The sequence below is a fragment of the Mesoplodon mirus genome, assembly GCF_964341445.2.
Source record: "Mesoplodon mirus genome assembly, chromosome: 2".
Classification (NCBI taxonomy): Eukaryota; Metazoa; Chordata; class Mammalia; order Artiodactyla; family Ziphiidae; genus Mesoplodon; species Mesoplodon mirus.
In genome coordinates this window covers 91,559,393-91,575,667 of record NC_138977.1, presented here as the reverse complement: position 1 = coordinate 91,575,667, position 16,275 = coordinate 91,559,393, and the positions used below count along the sequence as shown (strand labels likewise).

The 16,275-nt window shown below is 32.6% G+C and overlaps 1 protein-coding gene across 1 annotated transcript in view; it reads left to right on the top strand.

The window, feature by feature from the left end:
• The window catches only part of CHIC2 (cysteine rich hydrophobic domain 2), a 49,184-nt gene extending 33,657 nt beyond the window's left edge, over positions 1–15,527 (top strand). The window contains exons 4-6 of the mRNA XM_082611692.1: positions 10,610–10,666; positions 10,833–10,892; positions 14,112–15,527. Coding sequence (XP_082467818.1) covers positions 10,610–10,666; positions 10,833–10,892; positions 14,112–14,162 — 168 coding nt within the window. The 3' untranslated portion in view covers positions 14,163–15,527. The remainder of the gene's footprint in view (positions 1–10,609; positions 10,667–10,832; positions 10,893–14,111) is intronic.
• Positions 15,528–16,275: the final 748 nt, after the last annotated feature.

Below are 16,275 nucleotides of genomic sequence, written 5' to 3'. Positions count from 1 at the left end.
GACTTAAAAAAAATCAAGGGAAAGTGAACCTAGGACAATCATAACCAAAGAACTGCAAATATTTGTATATGAGAGGAATTTGAAGTATACTTACTCAGTTATACTAACAGTATTAAAAGTTATCCAGAACTTTTAGAACTCTAATTTACTCTGTGTTTGGGATTTGAGCACTTGTATTCAGTAACTCTGAATCATAAGATGAGAATGTCAGTGAACATTTGGATGAAGAATTAGATAAAGAAAAATGCCTCTAACATGTTTCAGGTAATGAAAGCAAAACAAACTTAAAAACATCATAATGAAATTTTAGTGAAGGGCGATCTTGAAAAGTTTCTGGTAAACAAGAGATGATGAATTAAATGTATTCTTATGACAGTCATTATTATTAATAGAAAGTATAGGAAAACCAGTGCTAACTTTTTTTAACGAATGCTATCCAATTGCTTTATTCCTATAAATATAACATATTTATAAGGGCTTTCATATGTTCAAGATAAGTATACGTCTGTGAAACCAACATTATAAGCGATGCCGCCGTAAACCCAACCATCACCTCTAATTAATTCACTCCTTTCCTCCCTCTTTTTTTGTGTGTGTAGGCGTGACAAGAACATTTAACGTAAGATCTACCCCATGCATTCTTCCCCCACCCCCAGCTTTACTGAGATGTAATTGACACATAACATTGCTTAAGTTTAAAGTGTACAACATGATGATCTGATACACATATATATTGCAAAACCCATACGTTCTCTTCTAATCTTGAGTGTTCACTTTATGCCAGGGTCATTGAGTTAATCAATTTACTTGTATTGTGTCATTCAATCTTCCCCAAATTCCAAGAGTAGGCATTCATATTATTCCTATTTTAAGGATGAGAAAACTGAGGCTCAGAAGTTAAGTAATCTATTTGAGATCCCACAGTCTACAAAGTAGGCCATAATTTGAACCCCAGGCTTAAAGCCTCAGATATGCTTTTTTTTCACTCTTTGATAAAGATACAAAATCAAGCTGTTTTTTATTACTTATCATAATTTAATTTTATACCTGGAAGCAGGGGGATTTTAGAGGTTTGGAAGAAACTTAAAAGATCATTATTTCACAGATAGGAGATCCAGGCCCATCGAGTGTTGTAAGTTTATCCAGTTGATTTATAAATGGTAACAATGTTCAAGCATTTTATATTAGCTTTTGCAGTACTTTAGTTTTTCAGCAGACTTAGCTTTCCAATTATTTTTTCCCTAATATTTAAACAAACATGTATTTCTTGAAAATGCAAACTAACAGTAAAGGAAGGAGGCCATAAAGGAGGTAAAGATGCAGGAAAACAGTATATTTTAATCAGATTTTATACAAAGTTCCAGTTGGACAACTAAGAGTTGATATATTGCTTTTGCTTCTATTTTACTTTTATAAAAACAAAAATCAACATCCCTGTCTTTGAAAAATTATCAGGTTCTCACTCCCTAATAAATAAGTACACATTATTTCTGGTAAAGTTTTTTTTTTTTATAATATTACACCCTTCCTTAAAACTTGTGTATTTACTCTTAGAGAGACTGAGAATGTCATGTAAGGAGTTAATGCAAAGTAGGAGGGACAGGGACTTGCACTGAAGGTAGAGTCGGGTATTCTAACACCCATTTATCCTTAAGTGTTCGGTTTGCAGTTTCTTGCCTCTTCTTTAGTATCTCCCACATTATAAGGGTAAAGAAATAGGTTTAACCTCTTTGAAATCTTACTTCAATTGCTGTGGAAAGGGGATCTCATGTAAAAAATTTCTTAGGACCAGAAGAATATGTTTATTGCTGTTTCATTTTAAAGAATACTTTAGGCTTGAAACTTAGAAAACTGATTCTTACATAAGCTAAATAAATTACTGCCGTTAGTGTGAATGGCACTGACGATTTGTTTTTAACTGGAGTAAAAACATGTTACTAAATTAAATTCTCACTATGAAAGAGGATATGCAAGAAAGAAGTGTAAACTTTGAGTCTTAAATGTGCAGAGATGGCACTGGGACTTTAAAGATATGTTAGGCTCCTTTTAAAATGTGTTTTGCCTAGAGCTGACTGACATTCAGTTCCCTCTGAATATTTAGAACATAGTATTGGTGTGGTGGTTTATAGAAAGATTTCCTCATCTTCTTCAGTGTCCAGTCTGCTGTTATCCCGTGCCATGAGTTCTTAATTTCAGATAGTATATTTTTCAGTTCTAGAAGGTCCATTTGATGTTTTCATAAAGGCTAGTCCTCTTTTGAAATTCTTCATCTTTTCACCCATTTTGTCCATCTTTTCCCTCTACTTAATTGAACATACTAATCATAATTAATTTAAATTCCTGTCAACTAATACCAATACTTGGATTATCTGTGGATCTGTTTCTGTGGGTTTTTTGTTTTGATTGTTGGTCATTTTTTCCTGGCTCTTAAAGTTTTTAATTTTATGCTAGATGTTATAAACAGAATGAAGTAGAAACTCCAGAAAAAATCTTCCAAAATCAAGGGTCCCATCTGTCTTGTATTAGGTAGATAGCTTGAGGAGAACGATCACTTTGATCTAATCAGAGATTGAGGTGGTTTGGGCTGGGTTGCAAGTTTAGTAGATTCAGTCCATCTCTGGTTTTCTATTTCTTGGGTATGACCCTTTCAGACTTTTGATTGAGGCCTGGCAGGTCTTTGTCTCCTCTTCTCAGAAGGTTGTATCCTTTGGATATTTTGAGTTTAGCTTTTCATCTTATGCAGGTTCAGGTGTTTTGAGGGGGAGACCAATCATGAGTTTGTTGCAGATCCTCCTCCATCTAGCAGAATTTTGTCTCCTAAATACTAGGAGACTGTGAGTAATTTTTCTCTGCCTTTTTGTCTTGGTCCCCCATCCTTCCATGCTGCCCCGGAATTCAGTAGTGTCTCTAGGGAAAACTGGCTTTGCATTTTAGGGTACATCTAATTTCCAGTCCATTGGGCCAGGCTGTACAACCTACAAAAGCTCTGTTGATTTCCCTTTTCCCTAGTAGAGTCCCACTGGTGCCAAGCCTAATCCTCAGCTGACCTCTCTAATCAACAAAGAAAGAAAATGGCCAGTACATAATCATCAAATGATTTAGAAAGGGCTCTTTCCTTCTCTGGATTTTATTTCATGTAGTCCTTGTTGCTTCCAGAATTTTCTGATGTTTTAAAAATAATGTTTTTTTTTTCTTCTTCAATTTATCCATTTCTATTTGTGATGGGAGTGTTGGCTTGAGTTTGACATCCTACACAGAAATATAAGTCTCTAGTTACCTTGACTTTACATAAAGATTATGCTGTTCTTTGCATGTTGGGAAGGAAAGAATGGTGTGATTATCACTATCTTGTTTTTTAACATTTTGTTTGAAATTTCTTCATATTTGGAATTGAAGAAATCGTATTTTAAGGACATTGTATTCATTTTATGTTTGTGCCTTGAATGGGAGTATTTGTAAATTGATGTCTCTTAATTCAGTTGCAAGTACAAATAGTTATGCTTGCTGATCCCAAGTAAAAAGAATGTTGGGTTTAAAGTTTAGAGATCTGAGTTTGAATCCTGTCATTACCCTTACTGGTTGTGTGACCTTGGGCAAACTATTTAACTTCTTTAAGCCTGTGTACTTAATCTATAAAATAATAATATACCTCAGTTCATGTTTTGTTGCACAAAGCAAGATATAAACAAAAACAAAATACATTTTGGATAAATCTCATTGAGACTTAAGAATAAAGTAGAATGAGTACGTCTAGACCTTAGAGCTGGAGAAAATTTAGTTTTAGATTAAGGTGGCTGTTCAAGGCCGATAGCCTAGTTAGTGGCTTAAGATACCTTGCGTGTCATAGACGTGTTATTCAACAAGTTACAAATTCTTTACAAATTCATAGTTCGTTGAATAATGGAGGGAGCATGATGTTGAAAGCCATACAATCCCAGTTTCAAATCGCAGCTCCACCATTTCCTAGTGTAGCTTTAAGTTTCTTAACCCCACTAAGACACAGTTTTCATATGTAAAATAAAAGTTATACAAGCTGCCTTCTAGGTTTACTGTGAAGATTAAATAAGGTAACAAAGGGGCTTCCCTGGTGGCGCAGTGGTTGAGAGTCCGCCTGCCGATGCAGGGGACACGGGTTTGTGCCCCGGTCCGGGAAGATCCCACGTGCCGCAGAGCGGCTGGGCCCGTGAGCCATGGCTGCTGGGCCTGCGCGTCCAGAGCCTGTGCTCCGCAAGGGGAGAGGCCACAACAGTGAGAGGCCCGCGTACCACAAAAAAAAAAAATAATAAGGTAACAAAGGGAAGACATGGCATGGGGTCACATCCAAAGTGAAGATCAACAAATAACTATTCCTTACTTCTTTTTGTTTCTGTTTCTCCAGTTGTCCATTATAATTAATCAGCAGTAATATTTTTTTACCCCACCTGTTGGTTCTAGCCAGTGATTCTTCCTTGTGTAGTTATATAGATTTTTAAAATCCCTGATAGTAATACATTTGACTGTATTAGCTTAGTGAAATTCATTTGTCTTATGAATAATTTTTCTAATTTTCTGCTGTCAATTGAAACTCAGTTTTAGTTTTTTGAGATGTTATCAGTATTTTCTGAAAAGTTATCAGAGGTTTGTGGATAACCCCTTAAAATTGTGTGCAACATTTTACATATTGGTGCATAAATGCCTTTTTCATCATTCACAAAGTAGTCAGAGTAACCTTAAAAAGTTAAGAACCACAGGCCTAGTCATACACTCTTTTTTTAAAAAAATATAAATTTATTTATTTATTTATTTTTGGCTGTGTTGGGTCTTCTTGCTGCACACGGGCTTTCTTTAGTTGCGGCGAGCAGGGGCTACTCTTCATTGGGGTGTGAGGGCTTCTCATTGTGGTGGCTTCTCTTGTTGCGGAGCACGGGCTCTAGGCTCTCGGGCTTCAGTAGTTGTGGCTCGTGGGCTCTAGAGCGCAGGCTCAGTAGTTGTGGTGCACGGGCTTAGTTGCTCCGAGGCATGTGGGATCTTCCCGGACCAGGGCTCAAACCCGTGTCCCCTGCATCAGCAGGCGGACTCTCAACCACTGCACCACCAGGGAAGCCCTAGTCATATACTCTTGATTAAATTGTATTTAAGCATACCTTGTTTAAGATTAGTACCTGTAAGTCACTGCTCAGTACTAAGTTAAAAGGGCATTTTTGATACACAAAATATTTGCAGTTGTTTAGTTTATCTTCATCTAAAAATAGTACTTTTAACAAACAGTATGAAAAAGATTGTTCTGAATATACTTTAGTGGATATTTAGTTTATCTAGGTTACTTAAAAGTTAATATTCACATAAAAATTTTAAAAGCGGCCTTTAAGTACAGGAAGGGAATTTGTTTAAAAATCCTTTTGAGGAATCTAATCATATTCTAGCTTGTCTTTTGGTGAATATAGATTTTTCATGTATCATAATACTGAGATATGCCATTTAATTTTCTGCACATAACTGCAGTATAAGATTTATATTAATCCAGAACAGACAGAGGTGAATCAAGTAATTTTCTCTTAAGTTAAAATAATTATTTAAAATTTTGTATGGTTTCTTTCTAATGACTTATAACTAAGAACATTCTTGTTTCACTTATTTTAATGATTTGAATTTGCACAGATGTCAAAAGATAAGTATAGTTCTTATTTGAAAATACGTAAAAGTTTAAAAAATTATGAATACATTCAAAGCATTATTCTAGCTAAAGCTTAATTAATGCATTATAAACTTAGGAGTTTAAAACTAAAACTTGTTTTAAATAAGACATTGAACATTTGAAATTGCACTTTGACCTTCTGTGATGTTATGAATAAGTCCTATTCAAATAAGCTTTAATTTTAAGTAGTTGGACTTTTACAAATAGTTATTAGTGAGCTACCCTATTTATACATTTTGTTAACATATCTTAGCATCTTATGTTCTAAAGACTGATAAGAATGCCATTTCTTTGAGAAAAATTCAGAGAAATTTTGTTACAGCTTCCACATTAAACATTTTTCCTTTGGTTTTAAGTACTTTAAAATCTATGAGATTTCTGTTGATTTTATTAGCAAGTTCTAGAAAACTACTTCTTTGAAAAACCATTTTTTCAAACGATTGTGAGTAAGTGAATCATTGGTAATGAGTATGCTGTTAAGTAATAGTGGTAACAAAGTAGGGAAGTAATACATTGAAGATTTTCTAAATGATTTCTTGCTGTCCTGAAAGACTTATTTATATCTAGTGGCACATAATTTGTTTAAAGGGAATAATAACATATTCCTTAGAAAGTATGATATTAGAAAAAAATTACAAAAATGTTTCTTCTAATAATAAGTCAAATTTGAATTTTCAGGAAATCCTAATTTTCAATTGCAGTAACTTAACTTTATCTAGGTGTTTCATATGTATTTTTCTATTGTAAGCTTACTCTAGATGCTTCTTTGGAAATTGATAGGGCTATATCATACCTAATATTAATTGTTGATTAATCATTATTTAATTAGCCTCCTATGTGAATTATCCAGGCTATTTTACCTCTTTTGCAGTTTGCATGCTTTGACTTATTTCCACAATTCTACCAAAAATGTAAAGGAACCAAAGGAGTAGAAGCCAAAATTTCTATCCTCCTGTTATTACTACTTACTACTCAAGTTGAGTCTATTTAATAAATAAGTCTATTTATAATTGTAATGATGTTTTTAAACCTCTATTATTTTTTACTTTAACATTGCTGAACAGCTATATTAGAACTAGTTCACCAGTGAGAAAAATATAATTAGCAAGGTGCTGAAATGAGGAAATGTGTTAAAAAAAAAAAAAAAAAGTTAAAGTGAGAGCTCTGATGAGGGAGATGGGTAGGAGTCCAGATGCTTGGAGCAGTCCTTTTCCCAACCAGGTTAGTTGACATGATGTTATTCTCATAAAAAACTTGTTTTGATTACATGGTATGAGTTGATGGTCTTGGTGCTTTTAATTAAGGATAAGAATCCATGATAAAATTAGATTTCTTATTGATCATCTTATGCAGAAGAACTGAGGATTCATTGGTTAAGATCCACTAACCTGTCCTCTCGCCCCCAGGGTGTGAGCACTGAAAAGGATTAAGGCCCACTGTAGGGAGCTTGCACTGAAGCCTGCACTGCCCTTTCCCCTGTTCTTTCAGTTAAACAGAAGGTTTTTAGTTCCCATGACTGTCAATCTGGTGCTTTTCACAAGCACCAAATTCTTTTAAGAAAATTAAGATGACTTATTTTTAGATCCACTGGCCTAGAATACTGAAAGATGATTTTATTTTTTGGTACTTCATGTTGACAGACCCTATACATATTGGTTTTTTTCTGACGCATATTAGTTTGCTTTAATTTATGTTGAATTTGGTGATCGATACAAACTTTTAAAAATCAAGGACAGATTTTTATATGGTTAAGTTTGTCCAGTAGTAATTACGGAGTTTGGTAATGTTAAATCTTATATTTCATTAGAAATAGCTATCTGACAACCCTGTGGACATAAACTCTTAACTTTTATTTCTAGATTACTGCAATAATAAGGTACTTTCTTTTCATGTTTAAAGACTTTAAATAGCTTTTATAAATGCTGAAGTGTCATATATTTTTTCAATATCTGCCAAATTGGTATTGTATTTAATTGTGAAAATATATTTTGATTTTGTTAACTAAGATAATTACAAAGTATTAAACATTCTCAGTAGTTAAAGCTTTTTTTCCCCCATTTAATTTGAGCTTTTGTTGTTACTAACAAATAATTTGTGGCACAGTTTCTTTTCTTTCTTTCTTTTCTTTCTTTTTTTTTTTTTTTTAATGACTGTTACAATCTATATACTTGTCACCTTAGTGTGCTAGAAATGTTCCACTCAGATGAAGGGTTCCTTTCTGGTTTTGTGTGTTCTCACCTGCTCCTCACTGTAAATCATTGAGATGTCAAGTGCAATGATTAATTAAGCTGCACGTGCAAGTGCTTTTTTTTTCACCTGTCAAGCAGGAAAGAAGTCTTATAGCAAGATTAGATGGTGCTAATTCACAGCTATTACTCCAGACTGTCAAGTGTGTAAAAATATTTTATATTTAGATGCTTACTTAGGATATGGCGTAGCACCATTTGTTTGGTTTAGAATTCTTAAATATTGTAAGATATAATTATTATATCAAACCTTGTCATTAAACTTCCAATTAGAGGCAAAGGATAAATTCAGAATTCCTACATAAATATCTTGGAATTTAAGGTTCATACTTTATAATTACCTTTTATTCAAATACTGGTAGTTGATTTATTTAAAGTAAATATTTAAGTTTCTAAATTTATGTGTGTGTGTATGTATCATACACCATGAGATCCATTCATAATGAGATTTATTCTTGTTATAATATAGTATGGGTTTAAATTTGTGATGAAACGATGATTGTGGTAACTACACTTTTTTCTGTGAGTAATGAATATTTGCAGAATGTAATGTTAAACTTTTAATTTTTATACATTAACATGAAACAAGAGACTTGGAAAGCTTGTTCTCCCCACCTTACTTCTTTCATACCCCCTGCCCCCCTTGTAAACCATCAGTAAAAAGTAAAACCTCAAATTGTATAGTAATCTTAATCTATTATTAAAAGGTCCTAGAAAGGAAGATTACAAGGTAGATTCAGGTTTTGAATCGGTTTTGCCATTGGTTTAGCAGCGGGTGGGCAGGCAGATGCCTGCTCAGAGTAGAACCTATTGCCATTTTTCACCATTGATAGAGTAGCCTTTCAGAGTCAATGAGCTCTGTCAATGTGAGCTTGTCAAGGCTACAACTTCATAGACCTGAGAGGCGGTTTGAGAGGTCAGCCCTTTTCAGGTTCGCTGTGATGCAAATGAACTTTAATGCTTAAACAACTATTGGAATTTTTATGTCTGCTCCTTGTTCTTTTTTCTTCACAAAGTCATTGACGAGACATTCAGTGCTTTTTAAATTGGAAGTTGCATTGTGCTAAAGACCTAGTACAGATTTACGGAGGGCTGAAAGCAGTTAGATCATGTTCTTTTCATGGTGCGATTAGAATCAAATCGATTTCCCTACAGCCTTCAGCATTCAGATGGCAATTTTAACAAAGCTTGGGGGCTAGACAAGGGACAAAACGACTGAACTGAATGTTAATTACACTCTGCAGCCTTATTTTCTTTTGATTTGGGGCTGACTGGCAACTAAATTAACAAAAAGTGTGACCATAACTGCTGCCCTATTTTCATTTAAAAGGAGAGCTGCCTCTAAAAGGCTATCTTTACAAAGAAACAAGTGAGGTTTGCTGATCATTGTTAACAAGGGCACTTTTTTCCTTTAAAATTCTTGCCAAAAAACTGTTCAAAAAAAGTAATGTAATAAATTAGTCATTGGCATATTATCATCCAGGGAGTTAGTTGATTTTCTGATTTTTATGACATAAGCTTAGAAATGTAAGGCAGTAAGTAGTAGTTATGAATTATAATTGGCACCTCTGTGACTGTGGTGTGTCTTTAGCATGTTTAACATGCTAAGAGGTAATATGGTAACTAGCTTATAGTAGGTACTTGAAATAAATATTAAACATTTTATTATGTAACATTCAAGTATTCAAAACCAGCTTGATCCTAAGTTTTTCACCTAGCTCATCCTTGTTTGACATGAAGATTTTCATATTTGATGATTAGTACTTATTTAGTTGTGCCACATTAATGGAGCTGTATGCTTTTTTCCTTTCCTTGCAAGGAAGCTGCAGCTGCAGCAAGTTGCAGTTGCTTCTTGTGGCAACACTGTCCTGTTTGCACCTGCAGCTGTGTCAGTCTCATCCTAACACCTGGCACCATGAATTATCCTCCCCTTTATTCCTCCCAAGCAAGAAACGTTTCATGCTGCATAGTATATATTGCAAAAATCAAGTGATCTTAAATATAAAGTTCTTAGTTGATTCCTTTAACAGTAGTATTGAATAAAGAGTTTGATTTTCAAAAAAAGCCCACAATTTTGTTTGAAAACCAACAAAAATGATTGCTTTAAATGCAGTTTTGCCTGTGTTTGAAAATCTTTATCTGTGGACTAATAAACTAGCTTTTAAATTTGGACATTATTTTTAAGTATGAGGTAAAAATTAGTTTGATTTGTTAGCAAATTGATTTTTTTATTAACTTTTAATTATTTCCTTTTTAAATTTACTATAAAGGCCCTTTTCATTTCGTTAACTAATGTGTAAATAACCTTTGTTTTAAAATATATATATTAAGGTATTCTTGTTTTACTACTTAAGTATTACAAAAATATTTTTGAAAGAAATGGGGATTTAAATTTGTGTCATTTGGTAGATAACATTAGCTGTTTAGACTTTGATGGTTTTAATCAGAGGCTAGCAAGTTCGAAACAGTTAAAAAATACAATGTCAAAAAACAGAACCATATCTTTATCAAAATAGAATACTATTTCTGTTCAGGCTACAATTTAGTGCTTACATATTGATAGTGTTATAGACCACCCTATACTCTGTCACTGTCTTATACCTCTTTCCTTTTCACACAAAAAGCAGCTGCAAAACAAAGTTTTTCTAAAACCAGTCAAGAGTAAACTTTTTTCTCATTTGTCTTCCAGACACGAAGATCGATTGAGAAGTTATTAGAATGGGAAAACAATAGGTTATACCACAAGGTGAGTACCACAGGGAGCAGCTTCGTACCGTTGGGATCTGAATTGCACAGTATGGAAACAGATGCTTTTGTTGAACTAAAAATATGAAAGGTGGACAAATGGGTTAGCCTGTGTGCTGCAATAAAATAGAGCTCATTTTTCTTCTTTTACTCTCCTTCTTGTCTAGCTGTGCTTGCACTGGAGACTGAGCAAAAGGAAATGTGAAACGAATAACATGATGGAATATGTAAGTTAAAGGGCTGTTTTGTGAGTTTCTCTATTAAATGATCATTTATTTTGCTTCTGATCTTATTCTTTCCATGATTATTAATCAGCAAAGGTGTCAGGAGCTTAATCTCCTGAGCGCAAGGATTTTCTACGGTTCACAGATGCATGGTTTCATGTGCAAGACTGATTTATAAAGTTATGAATGACTTGAAAACAAGGCTTCACTGTGTTCTGAAAAATAATAAATTAATTGCCAAGATAAAATAGGCTGAACATGTGTTGATGGAGTGTGAAATTTTAGATGCTGTATAAAGAATAACCACAACTTTGGTTACGCAGCAAGTCAGATATGGCTTTTTTATATAATGCTAATCAGGTTTCCAAGTATGGAAGAAAACCTTTCAGTCAAGCCGCTGGAGCTTAAGAAACCTTTAGCCTTTATAGATTTTAACTGCCCATACCTCAGTGGCCTTTAAAGAGTCTTTTAAAGTGTTATTGGAATATTATTTTGTAAAAATTATCTTAAAAGTAAACAAGAGATGAGATGTTGCTCATCCTGTGTTTATTCTTTAAAAGATGTCTAATGGGCATGTATATACAATGAATTTTAGGGCTTAGAATGGGATTTAATTTACTGACTACTTGATTTACTTGAACAGTTTTTCTCCTTCTGAAAAGTTCAGAATACTATAGAAAATTATGAATCTTTATTTATTCTCCCTCGAGCTTGGGTGTTTTATTTTAAATATGGAAAGGTAATATACAAAAATAAAAAGATCTGAGAAAGAGTTAAGTACCTGACACATCATTTCTGACAGATTTTGTCTATTCTTTGAAACAGTATAGACATCATAGGTTTTGTGTTTGTGTATGTGTATGTGTGTGTGTGTGTGTGTGTATAAAAGATTGATGAAAACAGTGCTTAGATACTGGAAATAGTTGGAAATTGTCATAAAATTTTTTTCTCTGTAGCATTTTCTCTTTCTTTCATTAGCACACAATCAAGTCCCATTTCTAGCCTTGAACATAAAAGATATCTTTAAAATGTCTCTTCTTTCATAGAATATCTCTATTCAGTGAACCAAATAATGTAGATTTTATCATTATCTATTATATTAAACATGTTAATCTATGATGATAAAAAGGCACTTGATACTTCTTTATAATAATAAAAGCACATTCAAATAACTTGTTTTGAGATTGACCTATGAATATGCTAGTCTTATATTTTCATCATAGATGGTGAGAGAGTTTATGTATTTTGTGAGGAGGGATGGATATGTAAGAGATTTAAAGGATTTTGTGAAAAAAATATTTGCTATATTTATAAACCCAAACACTAAGCTTAAAATGGAGCTTTTAATTTATTTGTTTATTTATTTTGCACATTTCTAAATTTACTTTGGAAAGCAAAACATAAAAGTTATTCCCAATACTATTATATCCAGATAGAACTATAAGAATGTCATTCATTCATAAAATATGCATATTATATTCATGTTTATTTTTATGATGTTCTATTATTACTTAAAATAAAATAATTTAATTTAACCTTCCAAAACATTCTGAACTTATGTGCTGTGTTTGTAAAATAGTTTCCTTTAATTATCATAAATTTTTAAATAAACACTTCTACTAAGAAGAGTCATTTAAAAAACAATAGAAATTGCTTAAAAAATGTATTTTTCTAAGTTTTCTTGGAGAGAGAGAGAGTGTGTGTGTATATGTATATGTATATGTTTGTGATAGTTGAATGGGGGAAAAACATAATTTTAAAAACCCCCTAAAAATAGTTTTGAAAGGTTAAAACAGTAAATAATCTACCATGTATATCTATTTGACCTCAGATTTTATTTAACTTACAGAAATTTCATTTGTTAGTTAAAGGGAAGTAATTCTCCTCGATTATATTTTGAATATTGGAGTAAATCTATGAAAAATACCAACTTCTTTTTATTCAGATATGGCAGAGCAGTATGATCTAGAAGAAATGAGACAAGTGGTTAATTTTTATGTGTGGCTTCTGAAGGGAAAAGTTTGTAAGATATATTCTTCAAAAACTAGTAATAATTCAAGTATAGTCAAAGATAGCTTTTATTATTCATTATGTAGTATATACTGTAAAATGTAATTTAATCATCAAATTTTAGAGCTACAAAGAATCTTGTCATCTTTCCAATCCCTTTATTTCATAGATGAGGAAACTGAGAAACAGAGGAATCTAGCTCAAATAAAGAAGCTGGATAGGAAGCTAATAAACATTTTGTAGGCAAATAACAAGTCAGGAGAGTGACCCAGGGGGCACCAAAGGGTAAGTCAACTAGGAGAGGAATATTTTGGAGCCACGTATAGAAATACCTTCCTTATTGAGACAGATCAAAAGCCAGAACTGAAGAGTGAAAATGAAGGTTTCTGGCCCAGGTGGCTAAATGTAGAAGAGTATCCAAACCTGGAGGTCATATCAAGACACAGTTTCTGAAAAAGCATGAGGAGTTCATCAAACTTGGAAACTGTTCAAATAATTTTTTGTTTAGCATCTATTCCATATAGAGTTGGAACAAGAGGAAGAATTGATTGTAATTTAAGACAGTTCCAAGTTTAGAATAAAAATCAGCTCTGGTCAACTTGTGTCTTTCTGTGTTACTGTGTTTTGTATTTGTTGATTTTCCTTTAGTTTTCTTGTAAAAAGTCTTTTGGAACAAATTTTAACCTTTAATTTTGCTAACCTAAAAAGAAAAGACTTTTAAAAAAATTAAGAGAAAGAGGACCAACTCTTTTTCTAGAGATCACATATCCTGGTACAATAAAATGAGAACAACTCTAGGTAAAAGGGAGGAAGCCCGAGGAAGTGAATATTGGGTCAGCTACAGCCACCATAGGGCAGTAGAAAGGGCAAGGCTTTGGAGTTAAGACAGTCCTTTGTTCAAATACTGACTCCACAATCCATGGTGTTACACTTCTCGGATCATCAGTTTTCTCATCTATAAAATGAGTATGACAATGCTTGCCTCACAGAAAATTGTTGGGATTAAATAGATCCATATAGTGTGAAACACTTGGTATGTAGTTAGTTCTCAGTAAATGCTAGCTTCCTTTTCTCATTCATTCATGCATGTACTCTCCTTCTGTCTATCAGAGGCACTATCAGAATCATTTTAAGTGATGGAATATAACTGAAGTTTTTTTAAGATAAAATTTTTTTTAAATCTTTTTAAAACTTTTTTTTCTCCTTCTACAGGTCATCCTCATAGAATTTTTACCAAAGACACCGATTTTTCGACCAGATTAGCATTTACTTTATTTATAGAGACTTTCCAAGTATGTTGTCTTTCCAATGGTGCCTTGCTTGGTGCTCTCCTGGTGGTGACATAACATTGGTTCTACAGAATCGTGTGGTGTTTTTTCCGTTTTTGTTTTTTTAAATAGCCGCATGTTCTAAGTGTGCATTTTTGTCAGACTTTGCAACAGTTATTTCATACAGATGTTTAATACTTAAGTTATTGTGCTCTTTTATGTTATGTATTCTGATTTTCAAGGATTACTTTTTTGTATTATCAAAAAAATACATTTGAACTTAGCATAAAAAGTGGCCAGCCTTTTTTATTTTACCACCAAGGTACACACGGTCCTTTATTTATTAATTCCTTAATATAGAAAAAGACCTTTGTAAGACTCTACTTATCTGTTCTAGCAAGCACCCTCTTTGTATTATTTTTCTTGCTTTTTAAATTTATTGTCATTATTTTAAAATAGTAAATTTTCTTTCATAGCTTTTTGAACCCTAACATATTTTCTCATACAATTCCTAATGCTCTGTTTACAGCAGAAATATCTGTAACATTATGAAGACGTATCAAAAAGTTTTGAAGGTATTTCTGTCTTCAAAAGTAGTAAGGCAGGATTAAATTATTTTCATTAGAATAGACAAATCCCTGAATGGTATGCATGCATCTAATGGTTACTAGAGCTCAGGATCACAAAATATAGTAGCATTACAATCTGTATATTTTTGATCAAGATGATATTAATAATGGCCTTATTTGGGTTATTTTTTATTGTTTATCAAATCTTGTATACAAAAGTATAGAAATACTCCTTTAAAAAATTTCTAAGGAAAATATTTGTCCCAGTCTAACACAATTGTAGAATGGATATGTGTTTCTGAAAAGTTTTTGAAAGAAAGCAAAAGTTGTAGAATTAAAGTAAGCTGGTGTTTAATACCCCATTAATATTTAAAACAGATTATTACTAAGAAATGAAGGGCATATTTAGTACTGTTTTAGTCCACTAGTTTGCTTTCAGTCCAGTTATGTATACTTTTTTGATTGAGAGTGTGACATACAAGTTTGAGTCAGATCACTTTGTTTCTTTCAAATATGTACAGACATACATTTTTTTCTCCTTTTGGTTGTACATATCTCCATGCATTTTAAAACTTTCTAAATTTCTGAATGGCCTATGTATAAATTTTTGTTTTTATAAACCTGAAATTATACAAATTTTGTGTGTGTCAAGAACTTGTTCCGTACAACTGTGGTATCGAGCAATAATGTGAATAACTTTTGAAATTATATAAACTATGCTTAATTTGTATTAAGAATTGGTACCACTATATAATACTTTTTTTTCCTTGTATTAAATCTTTTAAATACCAGTTTCATTAATTTATATACCTGTATTTTTAAAAAGTATTTATTTATATTTCTCCAAAGTACTACTATTCTATGTAAATTTGGATAGTTGAATGCCAGTATCTTATATCCTATATTGGACATTAGGAACTGTCTTAAAAACTAGGATTTTTTTTTGGTCTGAGATTTATTTGTTTTCTTTGCCTCCAAAAACACCAACTTGAATTTATAAAACACTTTTCCTATGAAAAGCTCAAAGTACAAAGGATTCATACACTTCTCACTTTATTTACCTTGTGTCTTGGATGTGTCCTATCACCTTAAAGTAGTGCAAATTAAAAGGTAATGCTGTTCGGAAACTCTAGTATTCCTCTGTGGTTTCCCTGTGACAGATTATTGAATGGAGAATGCTAATTCTGCCTTAGGATTCCGAAAGAACAGAAAAATATGATGACTGTGTAGACTATGCAACACAGTTTTCCAAATCTAAAATTTTGTAAATTTGTAAAGCACCATATTAATCAGCTTTATAGGAAGAACTATACCTATTTAGGCATATTTTTTTCTCCTATTTTTCTTCTATATATTGTAATTTTAACATTATTATATTCCCATAAGAATATTGTTAACAGTAAGGTAGTTTTCATACTTGATAATGTTAAGTATAGGATTTTTTAAAACTTTCCTAATTTTATTGAGAAGTATCAACATGTCAGTTGCTTAAAGATTCCCTAGAAATGGGCACTCTTATATTTCTAATGAATATATAGA